This window comes from Gavialis gangeticus, unplaced genomic scaffold, assembly GCF_001723915.1.
Source record: "Gavialis gangeticus isolate Ggan-Ray unplaced genomic scaffold, GavGan_comp1, whole genome shotgun sequence".
Lineage (NCBI taxonomy): Eukaryota > Metazoa > Chordata > Crocodylia > Gavialidae > Gavialis > Gavialis gangeticus.
This window is the reverse complement of record NW_017729000.1, coordinates 22,977,800-23,004,314: the sequence shown is the minus strand read 5'-3', so window position 1 is coordinate 23,004,314 and position 26,515 is coordinate 22,977,800. Positions and strand designations below refer to the sequence as shown.

General features: G+C 45.9%; 1 protein-coding gene across 2 annotated transcripts in view; it reads right to left on the bottom strand.

Moving 5' to 3' along the window:
• Positions 1 to 4,405: 4,405 nt before the first annotated feature.
• Positions 4,406 to 26,515, bottom strand: part of NEURL1B (neuralized E3 ubiquitin protein ligase 1B) — a 253,871-nt gene continuing 231,761 nt past the window's right edge. For both annotated transcript variants that reach the window (XM_019506412.1, XM_019506413.1), the window contains exons 2-5: positions 18,874 to 19,434; positions 13,113 to 13,820; positions 11,763 to 11,888; positions 4,406 to 8,978 (exon numbers count right to left, since the gene is read on the bottom strand). In XM_019506412.1, the coding sequence (XP_019361957.1) occupies positions 8,734 to 8,978; positions 11,763 to 11,888; positions 13,113 to 13,820; positions 18,874 to 19,434 (1,640 nt within the window). In that variant the 3' untranslated portion in view covers positions 4,406 to 8,733. The remainder of the gene's footprint in view (positions 8,979 to 11,762; positions 11,889 to 13,112; positions 13,821 to 18,873; positions 19,435 to 26,515) is intronic.

The window sequence follows — 26,515 nt, the reverse complement described above, 5'->3', positions numbered from 1 at the left end:
TACGTGCCAAATGTAGCATTGCTTGCCACGCTTGCTGGCCGAGTAGGTGCCTATGAGTCGGGCATTGCAATGCTGAGCCTGGGGATGCTTCAGTCCTTCTGTGGAGGTAGGCCAGCATTACTAATTTCCCCTCAGCCATGCTGCTAGCAGAGCCAGACCATTGTTAAACCAGAAGCAGTGGCCTTACCGCTGGAAAAAACTCAGCAGTGCAGAGCACAAAGCTCCTTCGGCAGGAGCAGCTTCAGCCTGGGTCCTCTGCCACCCTGGCTTGGAGTGATTGTAGAACAGGACACTTCTTTCTTTCTTGCCAGGGCAGAGTTATGAATGAATTCCTCCCCTCGTGGCTCCAACCACAGCTAGAGCTGTTTGACGTTCCTTGGATCCCACAGGCTGCATTGCAGAACATAAACAGTTTACAGATCAGCCCTGTGCTGGCCCTTGCCTGTTAAATAACAGGAAGGCACATTTGCGATGGGCAGCCTGCCTGCATAGCCTCTGCTCTGTGGAGCAGGGCGACGTCATTGCTCACTCGCGCAAATACTGCCATGTGTCTGGCAGTGCGGGAATCAGCTGGGGGAGGATGCCAGGCGTGAGTCTGATCACTCAAGAGCGCACTTGGAGTCTGACTGCACGGCTCAGTGAAAGGAGGCTCAAAATGACTTCCTATGCTGGGGCATCAGGATAAAGAGGCAGCTGCAAAGAGGCCAGCTGGATTCACATGTAGGCTGAGGAGGGAGCAAGTGAGCAAGGTGAGGTGAGTAAGCAAGGTCCATATAATAGAAATACAAAGCTTTTGGGGGAAGGTGTTAAATTCTCCCTCATCCATGGCAAAGCGGAAAAGGACTGAAGATTGGGTTTTGGTCTGGCTTAGTCTCACCTCATATCTCCTGAGTTGGCCAGTGCTCTAGTGCAGGGGCTTTCAGCCAGGGTACATGTACCCCTGGGGGTACTTCTGATGGCCTCAGGGGTACTCGACAGTGGGTGCTGCCACCGCCGGCACTTCTGCTGCCGCCACGCCGCTGGCACTTCTGCCACCACCGTGCCACTGGCACGCTAGCTGATCGGCTGTGGGGGACCTCCCCACTCTGGTTGCCAATCAGCTGCTGGGGGACCACCCCCCCAACCCCTGCCCCTGGGCAGGGGTAAGCAGCAGTTGTGGGCAAGCATGAAGTGGGCAAAAGAATAAAAGGTTGAAGTGGGCCATGAATAATTTACTAATGGAAACTGGTTTCTGACTATGAGAACAAGGGTCTGGAACAGGCTTCCAATCAAGTTGTGCGGGCAGAAGACTGTAACAAGTTTTAAGATGAAGCTGGATCAGTTCTTGACTGGTTAGTGCACACTGTGTGGCTATCAGGATCTGAGCTAGGATCTGCATGGCTCTGTGTTGTGTACATGCATCGGTTTCTCTGAGCTACTAGAGATCATCTCTGCATCATGCAGGCACTACCCTTAGCTCACCTTTGGTTTATTTCTGCCTCAAATACTGATTTGAAGGCAGTGATCCAGAATAAGGTAAAACTTACTTACTGAAAGGATCAACCTGAAAGGATTCTGGAAGTGGGAATATAGCTTTTATGTGCAGAGGCCAAATGAAAGTGATACCAGCACCGTGCCTCTGCATTAAGGCCCAGCTCCTCACAAGACATGGTCTGTGTTGTAATCCCTGGGAAAGTTTGTAGTTTAGTTTTAAACAGACATCAGAAGAGCCCATGGGACATGTTTGCTTTCTCTGTTTAGCAAAGATGGAACTGCTGGACGCTAGCTGACGTTCTGCATGGTGGCCTGTTGCATCCAAATGCCCGTGAAATAGCTTTAGATGGGAGCCCAAGATACCTTATGCTGAGCGGCACAAACACAGATGGGTGTTAGTGCTAGCTTGAGTTTGGAGCAGTCACACTTGAGGCCAGCAGGGACCTGGGGGACTGAAAGGGAAATCCCCCCACCTCCTCTCCACCCATCCCACCCCCTCCTGACTTCCTGAGCTGTCTGTCCCAGGAGAGCAGACAGGGAAGGGTTAATCGGCCTGCCCAGCCCCCATGGGTGCTGGGCTGCTCCTCACTTTTGGGCTGAGCAGAGGGGCTGTGAGCAGGGATTGGGAGTGGTGGGGGATGGGGGACAGTGGGGAAAGTGGAAGGTTTGGTGTAGGGTAGAGTGGTTGCACATTAGTGTAACAAGGATCAAAGATAATCCTGCCCCGGAGTGGTGTAGCCGTGAGTCACCTAAAGAGTGTTGAAAACCAGTTTCAGGTGTTAATGTAGGGATAATCTGGGTGTTAAGAGCTCCAGGAACCACCCAAAAGTACTGTGTAACAAGGAAGCCACACAGCTGTATCAATCAGCACTGGGCCTGAGCTAATCACTCCTGCTTCTCAGCTCCTTGGCACACTCCGTGGTGGCTGTCAGGATCTGAGTGAGGGCCTTGCACTGTGAGCTGCACAAATGCTGATCAGGATGCAGACGCGATGCTTTTTGCCAGATATGGCCACAGAAAGCACTCTATAGTTGTGACCAAACACAAGTGCATGTTTGCAGACACCTTAAAAAATGGCCCATCAGTTCAAAGTCTACCCCCCCATGAGGTATCAGATCAACACGTTTCAATATGTAGTGCCTTTTGTAGCATGTGTCTGCAGAGCTCCCAGCCTGCTGCTGTTTTCAGAACGGGAGTGGGGGGGAAAGGGAGTGGAGGGAGTTCAGGCTGGGGGGGTTCAGCCCCCTTGGAGAGTGGGGCAGGTGTAGTGGAGCCCACCTGAGGTGGGGTGCTCCAATTCACCCACCTTACCCTTCTCTGCCAGCTGGGGAGCCCCAGGAATGAGCTCCCTCTGCTGCCTTTCCCCGCTCCCATTCTGAAAACAGCCAGCGCTGTTAGAGAGCTGTGACCTGCTGTGGGAACCTGGCTGCAGGCTTCCAGCCCCCAGCTGGATTCCTCTCCCCTCCGGACCCAACCATGAACTTGTGTTTGGTCTGGGGTAACGCTCCAACTCAGGATGCTTTGCAGAAATTGTTCTGAGTTACAGCTGGGAGATGCACCTTGGTGTTAGTGCTAGTTTGGGGTCTAGAGCAGTCACATCCTTAGTCTACAAACCTTCTCTGACTGTCCCCCACCTGCACAGCTGTGACTTGCCACCAGAGGCCTGGTGAGCAGAGGCAGGACTAGGAGCTGGAGCTCTGAGTTGCCACTAGAGGGCTCGTGAGCCAGGACAGGCTATCCCTGCTTTACTGGCAGGGGTGTGAGAGAGACCCTGGGACACTGGAGGACTTCAACTTGGGCAGCACATTTGTGGGGAGTGGCACACCTTAATGGACCAGGATCTGAGTGGTGCAGATCAGAGATAATCCTGTCCTGGAGTGGCATAACTTTGGGCCACATAAATGTAAGGTGTTAATGTGCAGACAATCCAGGGGTTAAGAGCTCCAGAAGCCACCCAAAATTACCATGTAACAAGGCCCTACTATCTATGCCTGGCACTGTGCTACTGAGATGCATCAGTTTGTCTGGGCTAGCAGGGATTATCTCTGCACGGCTGAATTTGTGCCATGGAGACACTAACCCTTGCTCACTTTCAGTTTATTTCTGCCTTGAGGATTGATTTAGAGGGCAGTGATCCAGGATGAAATAACACTTCCAGAAAGGATCCAACCACAATGAACAAAGGCCACTTCCGAACGGGGCCACACACACACATTAAACATGCTTTAACTTATGCTCATTGTCTTCACAGCTTAACTGACTTTGCTAATGGTCAGTCCTGTGTACAACAGCTTTAGTCCAGGTCACGGGAGGCTGGTTCTGGCATGTACATTCCCCAGTTATTAATATTATGCAAAGTGGCAGAGAAGTTAAGGGGCCTCACCATTGCTCCTGTGGTATGGGCTCAAGCAGTACTCTGGACTTGGGCCCAGTCTGTCCCCAGTTGACTCAGCTGTAAGTGGGTACCTGGGCCGAAGTGTCAGCAGCAGCTGGATGTGATGCTGTCTCCATCACTCCTTTGGGTGCTTTCAGTTACAAAGTCTGCTTAGCCCTACGTGCTGTGAAGCTCAGCTGGACCTTCATAATGGAATAAAGCTTCTTGGGATTTGCAGTTCTTTTTTAATTTCCTCATTTTTACCAACTTATTCTACCAGTCCAAGGCTCACCTTCTTGTAAGGCCTATGAGGCAAAGTTAGGGTGCACAGGTCAGGCTTTTACTTACGATAAGTGGGACCCTTTTGTATACAACTAAGCCCAATTACAATGTGTGCATATAGTACCCGAGCCCAGACCCGCTGCTGGTTATACTGGTGGAGTTCCTCTGCCTTCAGTAGCAGTGATGCTGGTTTTTGTACCAGCTGAGAACATGGCCCTGCAACATCAGCTACAACAAAATCCCCACCTACGCTTCAAAATCTGAAAGGCTGGTGAGAACTTTTACAAGCCAAAGTTTTTATTCGTTTCATAAACAGGTAAAATTATATTAATGTAAAACAGGTGAATGGACAAAAATAAAACACACAGCACAGAACACAACACTATAGAATATTGACATGTAGAAGTGCAAATCCCACCCTCGCGCCCCCCTATCCCCGAAACAGCTTGCTTTAAAAGCCTGTAACAGAGGCCCAGAATCTGGTTCAGCATAGAACGTGATGTACAGATCACAGTATTGAATCAGAAAGGTAACAATGAAAGCAATCAGCTGTCTTAGAAAGTGGGAAATAAAAGGCTTTTTTTTTCTTTACAAAGAGGGCAGGAGGGGGGGGGAAAATCCATGGAAACAAACAATTTTTCACTCCAATATAAAAAAGAAAAAGCAGGATTCTCAGTGAACACAAAATCTATAAAACTACCATTGATCTGTGTTAATTTTTTTCCCATGTTTTTAAAAGTTGCTTTAAAAAGGATAAAAAGTGCACAGACACCCTTATAAGGCACAAACAGATCTTCTGTACAAATCATATCAGACTTTAAAAAAAATAGCAATACAAGTACTAACAATTAAATTCCTAGGAGGCCACCTTATCTCCCCTGGAAAGCTCAGAGAGGCCTCTGGATCTCTGGTGGAAAATCCTTGTCAGACTGGAATAGGTAGGGTTACACGTCCACTAATGCTCATTTTACAATCCACTGCACAGCCACACTCTGGACATTAACTAGCTTAATTACCCTGAATGATTGAGCCCTCTGAGTCTCTGCTGGATGCTGCCCTTTTGGAAATCCATCACAGCTGCTAGGCCAGAAATTAATCCTGTGCGACGTCTTATGTCCTGCAACCCCCTACCAAGCTGTGCCCTCCATGGTGATTGGATTTCGCACACATCAGCTAAAACGAGCTATGTCAAACACACTCCCGGGGGCCAGGACTGAGACACCAGGCTGATGGAATTAAGGGGTTGATTTTGGAGGCTAGGCCACAAGCAAAGGGGAAGTTTTGCCCCACTGTAACAGCTAACACAGGGAAGAGCACCCTCATTCCCCAGCTTTACCTGTGCAAGTTAAAAGGGGTTTCTGATGTCTAGTAGTTGTGTATAAGGGTTTGTTCCTAGAGGTTTTAAGAACAGGTTAGACAAGCACTTGCCTACAATGGCTTTTAGACATGGATGATCCTGCCTTGAGGAGGGGGTTGGAGTAGATGTGACCTCCTGAGATCCCTTCCAGTCCTGTTTTTCTATGATGTCTTAGCATTACACATCATGGTAGCAGCAAACCAGAGTGATGCACTTAAAACAGACAGGGACAAATCTTCAGCTAGTGTAAACTGTTCTTCACAGCCTGCCTGAGGTCAGATCCCAAACCCATAAAATGTTCAGCGCTCCTAAAGATGCCCACTCTCCCCCTGCACCTCATAGCTGGTGCTCACTTGGTAGGTGGGTGGAGCAGGGGCTGTGCCTCATGTCTGAAAGGCCAAGCTAGGGTTCACACGCACTGGAAAAGAAAAGCTGGGCTGGAAACTAACCAAAGGATTTAGAAGTGGTGGAAGGAGACAGCACGTGTGCTCTGATCTGCAGCTCCACTTGGTGTGAAGTTCTGGGGGAGGGATGGAAACTTCCCCTTCTCGCACCGAGCACGGCCCTGACAACGCTTCTGTCTCAGGAACTCTGAGCCGCTCCGGGCAGGGCCTCAAGCTGCTGGACATTGTCACAGCTCAGTGGTGCTGGATCTCCAGATGAAGACCAGTCCTTCTTTCAGGAGCTGGAACTGGAGCCTTGTAGTTGGCTAATAGTTAAAGGATTCCTGTTTGCTTTGTTCAGGTCAGCATACAGCATGATGCAGCCATGTTGATCTGTATGTCATACAAGGACAATTTTTTGGAAAACAAGGAGCTAATCTAGACATGCAGGGCCTTTGAGATCAGCTAATGCTCCAACTACTCATTGGTCTTCTCAAGGCCTTTAATAACAGCTTTCAGATTCTCTGTGAAAAAAAACAAGTTTTCTTCTTGGTCATGATGTTAGCTCCTGCAACAGCTGGACACAGAAAAAGGGTGAAGTGGGATGGGGACACTGATTCCTCTGAAGTATTCTCATGACTTAATAAATGATCTCCATGCCAGGCTATGCAAGAATGCCACCAACAGCTTCCAAGTGCCACTTGGGCCTTTACCAACAAAGCTAAACTGTGAAGGAATACAGCTAACGCTTCCAGATTAGGATCAGTGAAAGGACAGCAACAAGGCTGGAGGAGATGGTGAATCTCTGAAGAGATGGAGAAAGGGGTCCCAAAGCACAAACATGAATTACCCTCAAAGCCCAACTGCTGCAGCCCTGTGGCACAAGTGACTTCTGGTTTCCAGGCTTAGTTACACCCACCCCCAAAAAGCAAACACTGCAAGCAAGGCCTATAAATGGTCACCAGGCTGAGATCAGCCATGCCTCATGTCCACAACCTATTCACTTTTCTAGGCAGAGCTGCTGGAGGAGCTGGGCGACTGGTCACATATGGATGACTAAGAGCACAGCAAGCCCTGTCATGGGCGCTGACTGAAGGACAGCAGAGGCGGGAAGTGCATGTTCTGAAGCAGAAAATAGAGATCCAGGTTCAAGGGTTCAAAAACCTGAGTGGGGGGCACAAGACGGCAGAGGCCATTAGCCCCGCTCACTCCTCTGCACTGTAATAGCCCATTGTGCACTTATGGCTGTGAAAGCACAATAGAATCTCTACTTTTTAAGACTTAACATCGAATAATAGTTTCCAATGGTTATTGCAAGTAACGCTGAGAGACCTGTTAATTTCAACATGACACTTTCTCCTGTTGAGTAAATCAGGATTTCTGGTAAGACAGGAAAGAAACTAAGAAGCTGTATATCTGGCTGATAAAGCCTCAGAGATGGGAGAATGCAAAATCTGAAGGGCAAAAAGGAAACTTTTGGGGTTTTTGAAATACAATAATGAGGCCTCAGTGCCGACCACTTCTCTCTGTCCAGCGAGAACGCAGTCTCCTGGGGGCTTCCCCCCTCAGCTCCATGACACAGTCCCCATTAATACATGAGAAGGTCATTACTGCCACTGGGAGTAACAGCAGTGCTTGGCTAGTGGGCAGGCTACAAAGAAAGGATTCACAGAAAGGGCCTTACGTTAAGTGTGAAGCTGGATGCTGGACAGGTGTTAGATGGCTGCAGCTACAGCAGGCTTTACACAACCTGACTGTGTTACAGGGAGCATACAGCTTTCTCGCCCTCACATGCAGACTCTTGGCTATCTACCCTGGATACCTGATCCAGGACTTTTCTTCAATCCTTTTCCCTTAAGCCAAGATGATAATGTACTCAGTTGTCTGAGTGCATATCTGTCTGGTTCTTTCTTTCACAATCCAAGACCATGTGGTAACAGACAGTGCAGTTTAAGGAGCTGCTTTGGAAAAATGCTATAACAACAAGCCATTTAATGTACTTACACTACTGATACAGCTGCTTTCCCTGCACAAAGATCCCAGGGGGGGTTTTATTAATTCCTTCCTTTGCTGGTACCAAGGTGTAGCTGCAGCCAGTCTATTGCTGCTTTGCTGCCAGTACCCTCTGCCAAATCTTTAAGAAGATGCATTATAGACTCTAAGGGCTTGGCACACTTGGTGCTAGGGTTATTCTTCTGCTAAGGTCAGTGACCAGATGGGAGTCCAGAACAGGGTAAATGAATGAGTACCTGATATTGCAGCTAGCTTGTCCTGAAACAACCTCTAGCCCACACATACTTGTTTCCTTGACTTGGGATTTATTTTTATCCTTGTGTAAAAAAAAAAAATTAAAATCCACCCTTAACTCATTGCTTGGGGCTGGTTATGACTGTTCCATCATGCTGCAATGCCTGCTGGGGCATGTTCTGGGTACACAATAGCCCACTAATCACAGTTGCAGCTTGAAAGCTTTGCACAAAACTAGGCACTCAGACCCAACTGCAACTAAATGGACTCTCCTCCTCACATATGCACCTTCCTCAACTGGAAAAACCATTGCACAGGAAACTTCTCTCTTTGGAGCTGAAACAGGTTCCCAACAATGATTCACTGCCTTAAGCCAAAGGACAAACACCTTCAAAGCCCTGCCTACTTGGAAGCCTTAGCTTCAGGCTGCATTTAGACTAGAGAGATCCTCAGCTCAGTAATATCCCTGATTTGTTCTACCAGTCATATATGGAAACACAGACAACGAGCCACTTGATAACAACTGACCAGCACGATAACCCATAAGCAGGGACGGAAAGGCATGGTTACTGCTAGCAGAGTTCTCCCTTCCTGCACTCCAAGCTGGGGTGAAGGGGTTAAGGGCGGTATATTTTAATAACATCTTTGATGACCCGTCGGCAGATTGGGCAGCAGGCGTTGAGTTGCTTCTTCAGCTTAAGACCACAGGTGTTGCAGAGGCACATGTGTCCGCAGGTGTAGATCACGGTGTCCACCTCATTGTCGAAGCAGACCGTGCACTCCCCATTCTTGCTGCTCAAGGGCTCCGGAGGAGGGAATACAGGAGAGAGAGGAGGGCTCAGAGGAGAGCTAGGAGCAGTCACTGCAAAGGAGGGGAGGACAGAGGAATGGCATTCAGTAACAAGATTCAATAACAAGATTCTCATTGTGTTCCAGCCACACACATCCATAGTCATTTCCTAAGTGTGTTTCTCTCAACTTCTAAAACCTACTCACAGTGCGTGTTAAAAATCAGACTTGGATTTACACATCTGGTTAGCAGCAGGGTGTGCTGATGCATGCAGGGCCTTGCGGTTACTTTTAACAGCTGCATACTGTGCCTGCCCTGCGCACCCCCTGGGAACCAAGTGTTAGAGTCATACACAGGTGCCAGGCCCCAGATCTCTCAGAAGGTCTCACTCTCTAAAAGGAAACCTGCCTGGAGTTTGCTCTTAGGCACCAATGAGCCATGGCATAATGGCACTTCTGGGATGGAAATGCAGCAGTGTACTTGGAGCTGTGAGTATTTGCCAGTTATATTAGTGGAAGAGAAATTAAAGAAAACCTGCCTAAGATGAAAACAACAGCACTTTCCAAATGCTGCCCACAAGTGCTAAAGTGCTATATACCTGGACTGCTCCTCACAGCAAGCCTGGAGCTTAAATGGTTTATCTAAGGCTACAGAGCACGTATTGGAAGTGCTGGAATTAGGAGTTGGAGCCAGGAAGCTCTGGTTACCATTAAACAAACTGCCACTGTAACACATGCTACTGCTATATTGTACAGATTCTCTTTGGGTGACAACACGGGACGCAATATGGATTTTACTCAGTGGTGCATAGGGGTGCAGTGATAAAGATTTTCTTGGCCAATACCAATAGCCAATTATTAGCCATATAGGCAATACCGATCCGATAGCCGATTTACAGGAATGCAGCCTGGCAGCTTGGACAGCAGTATCCTGCTGGCAAGTCTGTTGGGGGGAAGGGGTGTGGGGGAGAGAAGGGGTATGCAAAGGCCAAATGGAGGCCCCCACAATGAGGGCGACAGTGAGGCAGGGGCAGATGCTGCCCAGCTGGAGCTGCGGGCAGCTCGTCCAGGGGCACCGGGAAGGGGGGTGGCTCACCACTGCTGTACACACTTGGCCCCAGGAGGCATGGGGGGAGCATGTGACCCCCAATTTGTGCATGGGGCAAAGGCAGGCTACCCACTGCAGGCTCAGGACCAGGGGCTGGGCCAGCCTCTTTCCAGCAGGGAGCCTGGGCTAGGTCTGTTCTTGGGGTGCAGCAGGCTCAGCAGCACAGGGCAGGTGGCAGAGGCACTGGGAGCAGTGGCTGCAGAGGGGGCTATAGGGAATTTTGGGGTGGCTATAGCCCCCCAACCCCTCCTAGTGCCATCCCTGTTCAGGGCACCAGGGCTCCAGAGGGAAAGCCAGCAGAACGCAGTACCCTGGGCAGAGGTGGCACTAGGGAAGGCTTGGGGCCCTACTGCCACCCAAAAATTCCCTGTAACCCCCCCATAGCCACCCCTCCCAGAGCCACCACCCACCCACCCTGCACATCTGAGCCCACCTTACCCTGCCCCCACCTGCCCCGAGCACAGCCCTGGCCCAGCCCCCTGTTGGGAAAAGGTTGGCGCAGCCCCTTGCCCCAAGCTGGCAGTGGGCAGCTCTAAGCTCTCCACACTCACACTGCACACAAATCTGGGGGGGCATATGCCCCCATGGCTCCAACAGGGGTGCACACAGCGGCAGGGAGCCACCCTACCTCCCCAACCCACAGTGCCCCCTGGATGAGCTGCCTGTGGCTCCATCCCACACCTGGCCCTGGGGTCCCATGCCTCTGCCCCAGCCCCATTCCTGTCCTCACTGTGGGGGGTCTCAGTCTGCCCCCCCCATGCTCCTTCCCTTCTTTACATTTGTTTCCCCCCACAGACTTACCAGCTAGGTGCTGCTCTCCAAGCTGCTGGGCTACATTCCTGGCTGTGTGCATGCTGCAGCTACGCATACATATGCAGCATTTATCGGTGACATTATCGGCTAAAACATGCTAACTGCCAATAATGTTAATTTTCCTGTTATCAGTGCTGATTTAATATGCAACCAATATGTCCATGCACCTCTAATAATAAATAATCTCTGCTGTAAGGAGCAAATGCATGACCTGTCCACCCAGGCTGAATGGCCACCATAGTGACCATTACAGCATTTGGTCATGAGGTGGCAGGGAAGCCAGTCTGCATTGGCAAATGGCTACCCTGGAACTAAAGGGCAATTTTATACGTGCTCTGGAGGTGCACTAATTAAAGCGCTGCAGAGTCTCATGTATTAGTGTTCAGTGAGCTTTAGTTAAAGTGCCCCACCACCATTTTGAAGTGCGGGGACACTGATACATGAGATGCCAGAGGCTGGCTGGAGTGGTGGTAATTACCACTCTCCAGCAGACTCCATTAATGGAGCCTGCTCCGATGCACTGTAATTACAGCACACCAAAGCAGCCCCGCAGCACATATACAGGCCCCCAAATTGACTGGAAGAGTGAACCTAAACCCAGTACACAGGCGTAACTTACACCCATTTACAGGTCATATTATCCAAGTGGAGGGACTTAACTTTGGTGTAAGGCTGTGCTTTGTATGTCTGCTCCACCTTGAGTGAAGTCAGTTCATTCAACAGTAAATGTGTCATGCGCCTGCTCCTTTAGGGTTTTGCATTCTCCTCTATTAATCAGTAGTCACCTACTACCACTAATGCATAATGCAGCAGTAAACAGCCTTGGCCCATCCAGACTCCCACCCACTCAGAGTAAAAGTCTCAGACAACAGGTGATTCTCAAGGTAGGCAAGACAGCCTCCTGGCTGTTTCTTGACTAGTGTGGTACACCCTTACCTAGCGATGACTCCGAAGCAGATGACGACCTGTTCACACTGAAGGCTATATCTGAGTCACTGTCATACTGTGAGCCTCCAGGGGATCCTGAGGGAGAGACAGTCACAGGGCTGGACTGCACAGTGCCTATAAGTTCATAAGAATTCAGTCAGCCACAGAGACAATGGACATCTAGACATCAATGCTAAGTTCCCTGAACAGGATTCAAAACTTCTCAGCAATGACAGTGCTTTCTTCAAAATTGGTTCCATCGCACATCTCTCTTTGTAAATGAGCTTCAGCCCGTGAGTTCACTCTCGTTGCTTAGCAATTTTAATTTATTTAAAGATATGGCACTGGAAGCAACACATGAGACACTGAATCCAGTTCCCTGCTATCTCAGGCAACCATGTGTGCTAAAATTCCTATGCAATATTTAAATCCATTTAAGGTCTTCTCTTTTCTCTCTTCTGGGCATAGTGCTTGCTCCCAGTGTGCTTGACCACTTTGCCACAATCCCAATTGACCAAGGAACAAGCTGTCTCTGAGACGGGCTTTCTTTTCAAGCAAGACACGAAACAGTGAGAGGATTATAGCAACCTAATAATCTCCTTCCAGTATCACCACTGCCGCTTATGGCAAAGGGCATGTGGCAGGGACACCAAAGCCACATTTTCAGAAGAAAGAGTAAGTGAGCAGCACTAACCATTAAGCAAAGACCCTTGCTTTAAATTGAGTTAAGCAGAAAGTCACCAACAAAGCAGAGAGGCAAATTCAGAGGCCCTTTTCTGACAGTATCCTTCTTTAGGAAAAACTGCACTAATTCAGCAGCCATGGTTTAAAATGTGACATCAGGTTATACGGTTACTGCAATGTGGGAGAAACTGCTGAACAGCAGCATGATGTCCACAAAATTAAAGCCTTCAAAAAAAATCCATCGATGTAAAGGAGTTAGGAGTTTATACTACTGGTAGAACTAGCAGATTCATAAAGCTGCTTTTTATTTCCTTAAGTAATTTATTAAAAGGAAAAAAACCATCCTTGCTGTAGCATAAATACAGGCCAAACAATCTCAATCGTGAGCTTACACGTGAAGCATATGCCAATGTTGCACGCATTGTTTCTCCTTTCATTCATAACAAGGACCCATCCTATTACATGCTTCACAGAGCCAAGTGCTTTCACTAGGGCTAGACAATAACCTGCTTGCTTACATTCAAGAAGTTCTTTGCTTTACTCTTCTTGCTTTACTCATTCAAGAAATTCTATTGACATCTACGTCAGCAACTTAGGCAATGAGACTGCAGCCTGACCCTAAGTATCTAACAAATCAAGAACAGTCCTTTGTATTATTTTTCAGGCTGTACTTACCCAATATCTTGAGCTGGTTGATTACACCATGGATTGTGAAAAACATCCAGAGGGATTGTGAAGTGTCTACGCACATCAGCATCCCTCGGCTGACTCCATTCATCCCATGGTGCACTTCTCCATTTGGCAAAACCATGAAACTGAGGACATCGCCGCTGCTGAGAACTGGGAACGCTTGGTAAACCACCCAGTACTCCTTGCGGTCCAAGAGAAAGTCTGGATCTGCCGGGAGCTCGTTTGTCCGTAAAGTACCTGGATCACATGAAGTGATGCCAAATGAGAAAGCCCCATAATATGGCATCCCTAAGTGTCCCACTTCCACAAAGAGGCTTTCACCAATGTGCAAAGGCCGGTCAGAAAACACCAGGGTCCTATTGCTTTCCTGCCAGTTGGTGCATGCTACCATCCGGTCCTGAGAAAATGTGATGTCAGGCCCACGGGTGGGGTGGAAACGGATATCTGTATCCAAGAAGGTAGGCACACCCTGGGCACGTTGCCGTCTGTTCGGGCAACAGGGGATTATGTGATTATCTGTCGAGAGCCCTGGTACCCGGCTCAAGTTCAGATTTGCAATTTTGGCCACCACTTGGTTATTCTCCAGTTCATTGTTGCTGAAATTGGCTGAATCGTGGTTGCTCTGCGGAAGGCAAGTGCTGAGTCGTGTGCTACTGAGACGGGTGGAGGTCATGGTCTCTGCAAACAAGCTATCTGTGAGACAATCACAATGAAAAGCTCCATTAGATTCAAGTTCAAACTGCACTTTCACCAAGTAGATGCTTCTTCTTTTAGTTTCCCCTGCAGTGTCTGAAGCTAACTCTCAGACTGACTTCTGCACACTGATCATGAATAGGAAAACCAAATCGCATTCAGACTTTTTTTTTTTTTTTAAGTAGTAGTACCAACATGTTGGAGTAGGGTTGGACTGGTGTTGTGGCCATGAGGGTCCAGGAAATGTATGACAGGTAAGGGTGTTCTGTGCTATCTTTTATTGGATGAACTGTATAGTTGGGACAGCTGTTGGATGAGATTTTAGGAATCAAGGGCGTTTATACATGTGCTCCAGGAATGTGTGTATGGGGGGGTGGGGAAGAACTATAATTAGGGCAGCTCTAAGAGCCACTCTAATTAAAGCACTCAGAGTATCACATGGATCAGTGTCCCCACACTGAAAAATGGTGCTGGGGGCACTTTAACTAAAGCTTGTGAAATGAGCTTTAGTTACACCACCCCTGCCACCACTTTTAGTGCAGGGACATTGATACATGTGACACTGAAGTCTGCAGAAGTGCGGTAATTACCATGCTTCACCAGACTCAATTGAGCATGCTCCCACATGCTGTAATCACTTGCTGCACACATATAGGCACCCCCGTGCCCTTCCTCAGATGCCCAGAAGCTTATCCAATGACTATCCCAACTATACAACTGACCCAGCCAAAGACAGCACAAAAAATCCTCACCTCATCAACAGTCACCATCAGCCAGAGAAATGAAACATCAGCTGCATGGTTGCATCCTTGGGTTATCGCAAGAGCAGCAAGTGTTATAAATCTTACTAATTTAAGCAGAAAGTGCTTGCGCTGGTAGAAACAGAGAAAAATGCAAAACCCAACAAAACAGATACTCAGCTTTGATATGAAAGGCTTTGAAATGACTCCATTAAATAGGTTTCTCCAATTCTATCTGCTTTAGACAGACATTTTTCAATGTCCTGCCTGTAAATATAATGCAAACAAGGATGATGGCAAAGGAGGCATCTAGATGCATCTAGAATGCATTAATTTTACTATCCATTTCCTTGTAACTGGTATACACATGTGCATTAAAAGGATCTTTTTATAAGTCTCTTAAAATTGACATATATGAGCAAGCAACAGTTTTCTCAAGAAAGTACTTCACACTTACTAATGTCTTAATAAGACAACTACCTATAATTGATAGCCCATGATTATTAAACGAGGCACCCAGACTGCATGCAAAGTTGATAAGCTAAGTACATTCCTATGAAGTAATGGCAATGAAAGCTACTTGCTACATTTAGCAAAAAGTGGAGGAATGATTTGGGCAGCCACAGATAGTCAAGACTTAGAATTAGCTCTGCACCTCAGTCCAATGTTAGTCTCTATTGCCCATGTGATTCTTAAGCAATTATATTAAACTCCAGACTAAATCTGATGCAGAAGGAATCCTGAGAGCATGAGCAAAGCAGAATTTAACTCATTCTCCAAGATGGAGAAGGGTGAAGCAGCAACCTCAGCACTGTTTTTTACTTTAAAGGATCCCACTAGGCTTTTACCAAAGAAGGCAAAACCATGAACCAGTTCAGTGGTTGAAAAGGACAGGATGCCTCATCTTAGATGGATGATTTCTTTGAGTACCCAAATAAGAAAAGCCTCAAGCGTAATCTTAATGACTTGGACCAGCTGCTTCTAGAAGGGACAGGGAATCGGGTGATAAGTAGCACTCCGATACAGAGTGAAGGACACTTCAGAGTTTCAGGATACCAACAGTGGCAGATGTATTTCATGGAGGGCCTGCAGTTGCTTCTATATTTGGGCGATTTTCCCAGCTCTCCCCTATTACTGGTGTTTTCAAAGGTAAAAACAATAAAATTAGTAGCTCTGGTTAAAAAAGACCAGAAGAATAAAAACAAGGGGACACAGTGCACTGGAAGACAAGCTGACAAGCAGAACTGAGATAAAGCTTTCCTAAATTCTCCCTTTGGCATCTGACACCAAACTTAGAGCAACTTTTTATAATGGGAAGAATTAAGCACAATACCACGTGTAGGACAATCACAGCCTTTCACCATATTAGTAGTGGTCATACATTATAAACAGCACCCTATGTTCTACAGCACTAGTAATCCAAGGATCAAAAAACACTGAATTTAACCTCCAAGCCCACTCCAACACTGTTGTTCCTTCTCTGTAAAAGAGGAAACTGAGGCACAGAGAAGTTGTCTGAAGTACTGGACAGCAATAACTCCACATGAAGCCAATGGGAGCTGCATATGCTCAGCACTTTGGAAAGAAGGATGTCCATCATCACCTATTGGGAGCGGATGCTGGAATTGGGAATAGAACTAAGCACCTGACTGGCAAAGGCACTGTGTGGCTCTATGTGCTTATACCAGAGCAAGGCAAAATCGGAGAAGAATGTGCAGCGTTAGAAAAAGAAAGGGCTTTGCTAGTGCTCGTTCTGGTTAGGAATACAATATTGCCCAATATATTTGAAATTCTTTCACTATTGTCAATGGCATTTGATTGGATAGTAGCTACAATTAAGGGATGAGCTAATGCTAAAGCTTAACGATGTGTCTGATGCCAATAGAGCATGCAGTATCACTATACAAAGTGCTATTTCCCTGTTAGTATTATCTGCTGTACGATAACCAGTCTCCAACAGACAGCAATCTCCCTCCACGATACATCTCTCATAAACTAATTGCTTCAGCCAAACATAAGGATGCATTTTGGTGTCTATTCAATAAAAAGTTGTTGACACTTTCTTAGTAGAAAAGTAGCCATGGCTTTTTAGGCCTAAATATGGCAATCTGTAGGGCAGGATCATGGCAGGCAAAGGAGATTTTATAAGCATGTTAAGTGCATTCCAATATCAGTGCATACTTGTTTGAAACACACTCTGCCCCCAGTTTGCTTAAATCTCAAGTGCTTAAACATCAGAGGTAGTTTAGGAGTGATGCTGTAGCACGATGATCCAGAAATATTGAGAAGCAAAGATTTCTTAGGATGGTATCTTTTATTGGATGAACTATGCACTTGGGATAAAGTTAGACAAGTTTTTGAATGCAAGACACCAGATGCAAACTTCTAAGGAGGCTTGTTTAATATTCTAACTGAAACTAATTCATCTTCTTTTGCAGTCACAGCAACTGGAAGGAGAAAACCTTCACACAGTCTTCCTTCCAAAACAAATCTGCAGTCACAGCTGAATTCAGTGACTCAGTAAAGCCCAACTTTTCAGTAATGTAAGTCGGGGGAGGGATGCAAAGCCCCTACTGCAGATGCCCAGAAGCAGCCGGGAAACACATGAGTATTAGGTTAATGTTCTCAGAACACTTCAACTAGCAGATTACATCATCCGGTATCAACATCCAGTGCTTTGTAAACATATGGGAATGTCCCTGTTTGTAAGGGCAAAGATAAGTCAGCTCTGGCTTGCAAGCAAAGTCTGTTGAATTGTAAATCTAGGTGAGCTTACTGAACCAAACAATCACCTGTAGCACAGAAGGATGAGAGGATAAATCAAAAGCAATGTGACCTTAAATCTCTTTTCTAAAGAGAATCATTTAAAAGGGAAGTGGAATAACCCAAAGCTTAGGAAGGTTTCCAAACTCTTGAGTATGACGACACTGCTGTCCCCTTCCTGATAAGCTTGGAAGCTGGATTCTCTCGCGCCTAGGTGCTGTACTTTCTAAAAAACTCTTGATAGTGCAGGAATGCACCATGAGAGGCTCTAAGTGGCCCTCAGAGGAGATAAATATACAAACTGCAGTTTCAGACCAGGGGCTGGGAAAAGGGAACAGGACACACTGGGAGGATGTCATAGCGCTTCACTGTACAGATGGCAAGTGGAGGGCTGAAACATGAACAGAGGAAGCCTGATTAAATTGCCATGGTCTCTTCACTCCCCAAGACACACTACTCTACAGGCAGCATCCTACTTCACACAGGTACCGTGAAGCAGCTAGGTGCGCTACAAGACATGGCACACCAGGCTTGATGGACTAGTCCCGTCCAGCAGGAGGGATAATGGATTTGCATGCCTTTAAAATGAAAACTCAACTTGCAATGTTGACACCTAGTATCCTGCCTGGTTCAGTATCGGTGAGCACAAACCATCTCCTAGGCTGGCTTAAAACAGAATTGGGAAATGCCATCTTGGTCCTAAATGATTAAAGATCTTGAATGAAAGTTGTATTCAGTACAGCTTCATTATAAGGAATCCCCATGGGATCAGGAGAAAAGTTTATTCAAAGAGGAAGTTTGGTATACTATGGTTAATCAGTTTACTGCATCATAGTAATGCAGCAGATGATGGGTTTCAGTTGCTGGGATTGTTAAGAGTAGGGGTTTGTTATAAACGGGGTGCATTATAATGAGGTTATATTGAACTGACTTGACTAAGGGTCGAGCATTTACTAGGAAACACAAAATGCCATCCATATGCATTACAAGGGTCTGTACTTCATAAACAAAGTTTGTGTGGGCTTCCTTTCCCTGGTGTTATGCAAGTCAGACATAAGATAATAAAGGCCCTATCTGGCCTAACAATCCATGGATCTATGAAGTCTATGAATGATGAGGTGAAGTTGGAAAATTCAGACTGAATTTGGAGGTACAGGGCAAGGAGTTACAGAATGAGCCATGGCATCTTTCTTGATGTCAGTTCATTTCTCAAGGAGTAGTAGAAGCCCGAGTACTTGAGATGTGTAGAACTAGACTGGTAAGAGCCCCCAAACCTGCAGGGGTTATACTACTCTAGACCAGGTGTAGTCTACTGTATTACACCCATTGCTGCCTTCTCCAGACCAGAACTCCCTGTGTCCCTTCAGCTACCAATAGGGAAATGGCTATTCTGAAGTGCGTAACAAGAGACAAATAATTATGCATTTTTAAGTCTAGTCTTGGGACACTGAGCAGAGCTAGGATCCTCCCTGATCTGGCAGCTGACTTCAGAGGAAGAGAAATCTATACGCCCAAAACCAGGGAGCAAATGTAAGCAGATATATACCCACCTAGTATTTGCACCTCGTGGGTAATTCCATAGACATCTATGAGTGCCCAGAGAGGCCCAGAGACTTTAATGCCACAGTGAAACAATACAGGCTCCTCATTGTTGACACTGTAGAAGACTCTCCCATGACGGTCAACCCAGAAAGCCAAGATGTTGTCCCTCACTGCAAACCTCTCTGGCAAAGCTTTAGCCCAATATCCAGGTCGGGTCACCAGGTCTGGGCAGGCGTACTTTGGTATCTCATCAGAGCTCATCTGTGATGGGTCATGAATAGTGAAGCCGAAGCGCAGTGCGCCGCTCCACCCATGGTGCACGGCCACCAGCTTGAGCCGCACTTTCTCATAGAGATGGATGGGCCGGTTGGTGAAAGTGACCCCATTGCAGAAGCTATTCCTCCGGGTGGCCTTGCGGGAGTGGGCATCCAGACGGACATTCTTGCCTTTGGCTTGGGAATGGAAACGTGGTGGCTCTGTGATGGCAAAAAATGAGCGCCTCTCATGGCTACTGTTGGGCAAGGTGTAGTAAGATCTGTTGGACACAGAACGAGTCTGGTGACCAGTGTCTGCAAAAGAAGATAGTAACAGCAATGTTAAAATGCATTTAACCTAAGCAGTTTATGTTCATTGTGCTTATGAAACTAAGCGAGCAATATTCTACTCGTGATGAAATGGAGCACAGAGGGGAAAATATGATTTTCATATAATAAAAAACAAAACTTGGCATTTTTACCAGTGCTTCATGTTTAAGGTTCTCAAAACCCTTTACAAGCAACAACTTGGGGTTTTCAGCCTCACAGCAAATCATTTCCCATAGAACTATCACCACCCACATGTCGCAAATCAGTACATGGAGACCATTTATGGACAGCATTAAGGCAACAGGAGTTTTAACACTGATTTCAGCAAAAGCAGAGAGATGAAAGGTAATCATGTGAGTCTGTGGGAGAGGTGGAAACAGGCTGCATCTCTCCTGCCATAAGTTCTTTGGACCAGGAACTGCCTTTTTGTTCTGCGTATGTACAACATAGCCACATGGGGTCATAGGCCTTGACAGGTCCCTTGGCACTGCCACAGTTCAAACTAATTATTAAAACTTCACTACAACATTTTCCACTCTTTCTGTCATGCCCCTTTTATTGTTTTAGTAGCTGTAACAAATATTCCAGGCACCTTTTTAAATACAGAAGGTGAGATGCAAAAGAGAATGGAAAGAAAAATGCTTGCATGTTCAATGAAAAAGTATTAAATATAAAAGCTTCACACAAACACAATCAACTTGAAATATTTTCCTATACATACATAAAGCTTAAAAATATTGTGGATTTTCCCTCAAGCTGTTTCCTCACTGTTTAGATCCTACCGCTTTTCCTCGTGACAGGAAGAGTGTCATGGAAATATTCACTCATTGCCTTTGTTTTCCAAAGGACACCAGAAGATGTTAAAAACTCAGTTTGGGAGATCTGCACGCACAACACCTCTGCACAAGTGAAAACATGACAGGCAGGGTCTTGACACCTTGGGAGTCTGCCTCCCATTGTGAATGAGCACTCTTTGTGCACAATAACTGTAGGGTAGTTGGGGGTAGCAGACAGGAACTGGTCTTCTGGGTGCAAAAAAGGAGGAATGGTAAAAAGGAAGAAAACAGGATAACAAAGCAAAGTGAGAAGCCCACAGCAGAAACAATGGTGGTACAAAGACTTAAAGAGCCCATTGTTGCTAGAGATGTCTCTATAGGACATCTAATTCTCAAAAAAGGATTGACACCACTAAACAAAGGTGGGGTGTTTGGGATTTTTTTGGCTTAAGGCTGAATTACTTTTGAACTCCAAATCGACTGAGCCAAGCTCGATAGTTCAAGTCTGTGCGGTTCTACCACCGGGCAAGTATCCTCCCTCCCAGACCCATCAGTCTGGGACTTCAGATGCTCCCCAAATCCAGGGCAGGCATCCTACATGCAGGCCCCAGCCTAAAGGCATTGGGAGTTCAGATGCCGCCTAGTCAAAAGGCCGAGGGAGCAAGCCAGGGTACAAACACCCCCGCTACCACAAAATTATTTAGTCAAGTTTCCCGTATTAGGGAAACTCACAGGGGTCAGCCTGCCTGCCCAAAGGGCAATGGACAGGCCTCACCCTGGGAAAACCTGTTGATCGTGGTATCTCCCCTGCCAGGTAAGGTTCCTTTTCCTTTTTTCTCACTGGTACATGTGGCAGTCACTGCTCTGAACCTGCGAATACTCAGCATTGGTCACACTGCTAGGAATTCAGGGCCACACCTACCCCAGCAATGTCAAAGGAAATTTTACCATTAATGTCAGTGGGAATAACACGGCCATTTGTGAGATCAGGAGGAAAGAATGCTACACTTTGTTTAAAATCCATTAAACATACTATAGCGCCTTGGCACACTTGATCTGCAACCTGCTATCAGTTGTGTCTATTGGTGCATGCTGCATACACCTTCAGCAGTGCCACACTTAAAAGGGGTTCAGCTTTTCATCTGCATATATTAACTGAAATTTTCTTCTATTTCCAGTTAGGTCAGACCCTGCCATGCTTATTCAGGCAATGCTTCACAAGGAATTGTGCTTGTTTAAAGGACTGATCCTATTGTCCTTAAGTATTTTAAGTTGCGCTCCCAAGAAAGATCTTTTTTTCTTCGTCCTCAAAAAAAGACCAAATATAGAAGATAGCTGCTTTAGGCACTGCTCCAATGGTTTTAACCTGGGTGGTATTACATGCATTCAGCAGCAACTATTGTAAATTATTTTGCAGCACAGAGAATGTGGTTTTGGTTTCTTAGCAGGGAAAAAGGGCACCTGATACAATGAGCATTGGCCAATGTGTAAAAATGCAGTTGCGGACACAGGCCAGACAACTTTAACATTCTTACTCATGAGCTGTTCTTGGACATCTACCATCTTTAAAATACATTTGGGACATAGATTCACTGCAACCAAACCCAAGTGATACCACCCACCTTGAGACTGGCAAAAATATTTCCAAACTAGTATTAAATAGCCAGGGCTTAACTATATAAGAAAACAGCCTTGGATAGCAGCTATTCAGCAACAATTACTGTACCCTAGTTACCCATGTGGACATACTTGTCTGTACTCAATGTTCTAGTTCACTTTGAAAGCCACAGAACAGTACCCTCTCTGCAGAATAAGACTGTTTGCCCAGGGAGACTGTATAAAATAGCTATTTCACTGTAAAATCATATCCTAACTTATTTTGCAATAGCTTCCATGTACAGATAAGCCCTATGTCTATAATCCCCTAAATCTATATTTTCTAAAATGATAAAAAAAATAGAATCCAATTGAAATACAATACACCACCCTCAATTCAGTTTCACTCAGGGACTCAATTTAGTTTCACTCTTTTCTCCCACTCCAATCCCCTGCCCCATTCCCAGCCTGTGGTGTAATTGCTAGTATCAGCTTTCCCAGTGCACCAGTGACGAAGGTAGAACGTATTCAAAGACTGAGGACAACCAGTTTTGAGATTTATCCTCCCATGACATTTTCTTCACATCTACTTATCACACAACTTTTAAAAGCAGCAACAGAATGACAGGGCAGTGGCCGCTACATCAGTGCAAAGGACGGAAAAGCAATTACAGAGCCATCCACTTTAAATGCTTCTTTCATTGAAGCCTGCCAAAGAGGAACCATAGGCCATGGGTTGGGTTTCTTTTTTATTTTATTTTATTTTTAAAAAACAGGAAAGCATATTGTGAGTACACAATAGGAAACTCTCTAGAAGGAAACAAATGGATCATTTTTAATGCTGTCTTCTCTTAACATGAACACCTGTCAGCTACCATTTTGAATGAAACGCTTTCCCCCCGAGCCAAAAGAGGCCCAGCTTACACAACAAAAAGGCTGCAGCTGTTCCTCTTGGTTGTGGTTTCAGGTTTTGCAAGGGGTCTTGGAATATTCAGCAGAACAATGTGAATCCTAATCACTCTTGTTCGTTAATCAGTCCTTTTCCCTGCCTCAATTTCTATTAATTTTTTTAGAACACAGGAAAGCCTTCCCCTCTTTTTATACTTCATTTCAAACATCATCAACGGACTCGAAGGCCGGGTAGAGATGCACCTTATAGACCAACTAAATCAGACATGCACAAGATTTCATGAGCCTGAGCTCACTTCATCAGCTGCTATGAAAGGAAATGCACAGAACAGTCATGCCCTTTCACAGGTCATGTCCTTTGACAGCATCTGATGAAGTGAGCTTGGGCTCATAAAAGCTTATGGATCTCTGATTTAGTCTATACGGTGCTTCTCTTCCCTGCCTTCTGGCTGACTTCAGACTAACACAGCTCACCATCTGTCTGCTCACATCAGTAGAACCACAGAGGATGGAAAGCCATCAATGTCTGTAATTACTTGATAGGCCCTTATAGTTCTGTGCACCACCTTTATTGAAGCTTTTGAAGTTGTACTCTAAACTAAAAATGTTATTCTAAGAACGACAAGCAATACTCTGATGCGCAGTGCACTAGCCTAAGATACTGGAGAGCCACGTTCCTTGTACCATCCCAGATTTCCTGAGTGACTTTGTGCCTGAGATCCCTATCAGTACAATAAGGACTGTAGCCCTTGTCCTGCCTCATAGCATGTTGTGAGGCTAGATGCATTAGACAGAGATACTACAGTGGTAAAGGCCATTTGCTGTTCTGATTATAAATCTTTTTGCCCCTCCAAAAGAACCAAGTAAGTCACACTCTTTTTTATGTGCAGGGTCAACCTATACTCAGGCCCCTGATATATCTGATGTTTGTACCTACAGTATTTTTGTGCATGCAGTAATAATACTAAATCAGAAATCTTTTGGGTGCAGTTTTATTTTCATATTTTTAGTGCAGTTGACCCTTTGGGAACCTTTCCTTGGCCATCTGAATCCCCTGTGGGATCTTCTAAGGATACAAGCAATTCAGAGTGTTAATTTTAGTTATCAGGGAACATTCAGGGGGAAAAAAGCTGTTCGTCCTCAAAATAATCCTGCAAATGAGAGGTCATCATATTTGCAGGGCTGACTGAAAATCAGAACAATATGGTAGGTGCCTAAGTGAGATTATGTAAAAGGGCCATAAAACCCACCCTGCCTTATCTCAGTATAATCATCCTACTTCTTTGTTCCCATATCAAAATAACACTTCTATTTATCTCCTACAGGCTCAGAAGGTTTAAGTTAGTACAGAGGGCTTTACAGCACTGGGTAATAAACTCGGGAAATCAAAGAAAGGGCTGGACTTGCAAGACTTTTTCAGCAAAGAATCCGCAGTGAAATTATAGAAGAAATAGCACTGAATTCAGTATTTCCACGCACCCATTTTGTAGCAATAGATATGCTGCACTACCATAAAATTAAACGTCTAACAGAGAACCACATTCCCTACAGCAAGTCACTCTGTTCTCCTACCACATCTGAAACTTCACCTTGTTTCAAAGGCTGGTGAATTTATGTCTTAGGTTATGTCGACCTTTGGAGAGGTATTTTAAATTGGCATGCATTCTGCACTTCAAAAAGGTACCGCAGACAGATGCTGGGAAGTTTTTGCACATTCCTCAAGCTTTGGGTCCTAAAAAGCAAACCTTTTTAGCTTAAGCAGATCACTGAGGATTTCTAGGGCACTGTAACCCCACCTTCCGCATCACCAAGAAATGCTTGAGAACTTTGTCAAATACCACTGCTGTCCAAAACACAAGTCAAGAAAAAAACATCCAGTTGGAGGTTGGCCTGATGAGTTGCTGCTGGGCTGATGCCTCAAGACCCAATTCTCTCATCCTTTGGACAGGTGCTGTAATTCATGCTTCATACTACAGAAGTGAGGAAGAAGTGAACCAGAAGAACGCAATTACCCCCCAAGTCCAAGGTTGTCACTGAGTGGGAGCAACAAAGACTGCTGCAGTGAGAGACGGTATGCAAGGCATTGTGTATTATTTATATTGCAGCAGCCTCAAAATGTTCCCAGTCATAGATCAGAATCCTATTGGGGTAGGCGCTGAACAAAACATGGCAAGAAAAGATGGTCTCTGCTCATGGAGTTTAGCTGATGAATGTCCAAATACCTTTATCCACGTAAGCAGCATATCAATCACATGTAGGTTCGTATCACTAGCAGGGATCTACTACAGAAGCATGTACGGCATAAAGCAATTACACAAAGGGTGTAGATGGGTAATTAAGAACAATGCCCAATGGGGTAAGTGAGGGTAAAGGAACTAATAGGTCCTTGTGAACATGGAGTTTGGTCTTCCTATTGTTTTCAGAGAAGGAATCCCAAGGTGGGATGCAGTATGCCACCCAAGTCAGAGGGAACCACACTACCTTTATTGCTGCAGGAGGGTTTATCAGAAAAAAGTCCTAGCATTTCTATTATGGTAGGCAATTAGACAGATGCTGTTGCAACCCTGTTTAATATTAAACAAACCTTCCAAAGAGCACGGGCCAATTTATTATGCAGGAACGCAGGGACAACATGATAATGTTTAACGTACCTCTTGAAAATTAACTAGCTTGTAGGAACTGTCCTCATTATCCATATGGCTAAACCCACACTCCTGGCATATTACTGCAGGCCAATGAAAACAGTGTCATTACCACTGAACAGCTGCTACACAAGAACATCTAGCAGTGCTGCAACCACCAGCACCTTGTAACTTACTTTAGGACAAAAGGAAAGAGCTATATTGTTACAATTATAGTCAAGCAGTAGCATTCTGTTTAAATGTTTATTTAATCTTTCGACTATGATGATAATTTTCAGAAGAGATAAGATATGTAATAATTCTTTTAATGCACTGTTTAAAAAAAAAGAAACATGTCAAGTGGGTCCCTGGAGAAGGGCACACATTCAGCACACGTGCTTAACCTAAATTGTCTGGTTAACCACCAAGTTCAATATTAGGGGCCTAGGTAAAAGTGGTCTCATTTCCTAGGTGCTGATAATCTACAGCAGCATGGCCCAACCTACTGGGAAGTGTGCCACAAATTAGCCCTGCACCCTCCCCAAATGCCACTGTTATTTTCTTCCCCTGCCTGATCCGCTGCTCTGTTTCTGCTTCTTCCCCAACCTGCTGCTGTCTGCCTGCTTCCTCTCCGATCTCCTGCTTGTCACACACAGGCTAGGGACAGGCATTACACATGCATCGGTTTAAGTGATCAAAATTTGGTTTAAACCTGTAACAGAACAGACATTCAGTGCACATAAACCAGGTTGAAAGTGGCTGAAACTAGTTTGAGATAAACCTGGTTGAATGTAGCATCAGACTTAACTGATTTGGCCCAAACTGGTTTATTCAATGTCTGTCCCAGACCCCTTGCTGGTTTAAGTTAAATCAGAGACCCCCAGTATCCCAGCATGCTCTCTGGGCTAGGCTCTGCTCCAGAAAGCTGGGCTGGCCCCTCGCCTCTGCTCTGCTTTCTAGCTGGAGCAGGGGTGGGTTGTGACCAGATGCTGGCCTGCCATAGCCCCTGAGGCAAATTCTCCCCTCTGTCCTCCCTCCCTGCCGTGCAAACCCTGAGGACCTCCACAGATTTCCTGCAGCCAGGCAGAGATAGAGTTAATTCTTCCCTCTGTCTAGCTTTCCTGCACCCAGAGAGAGGATTAATTCCACAGTGATCCCGGAGCA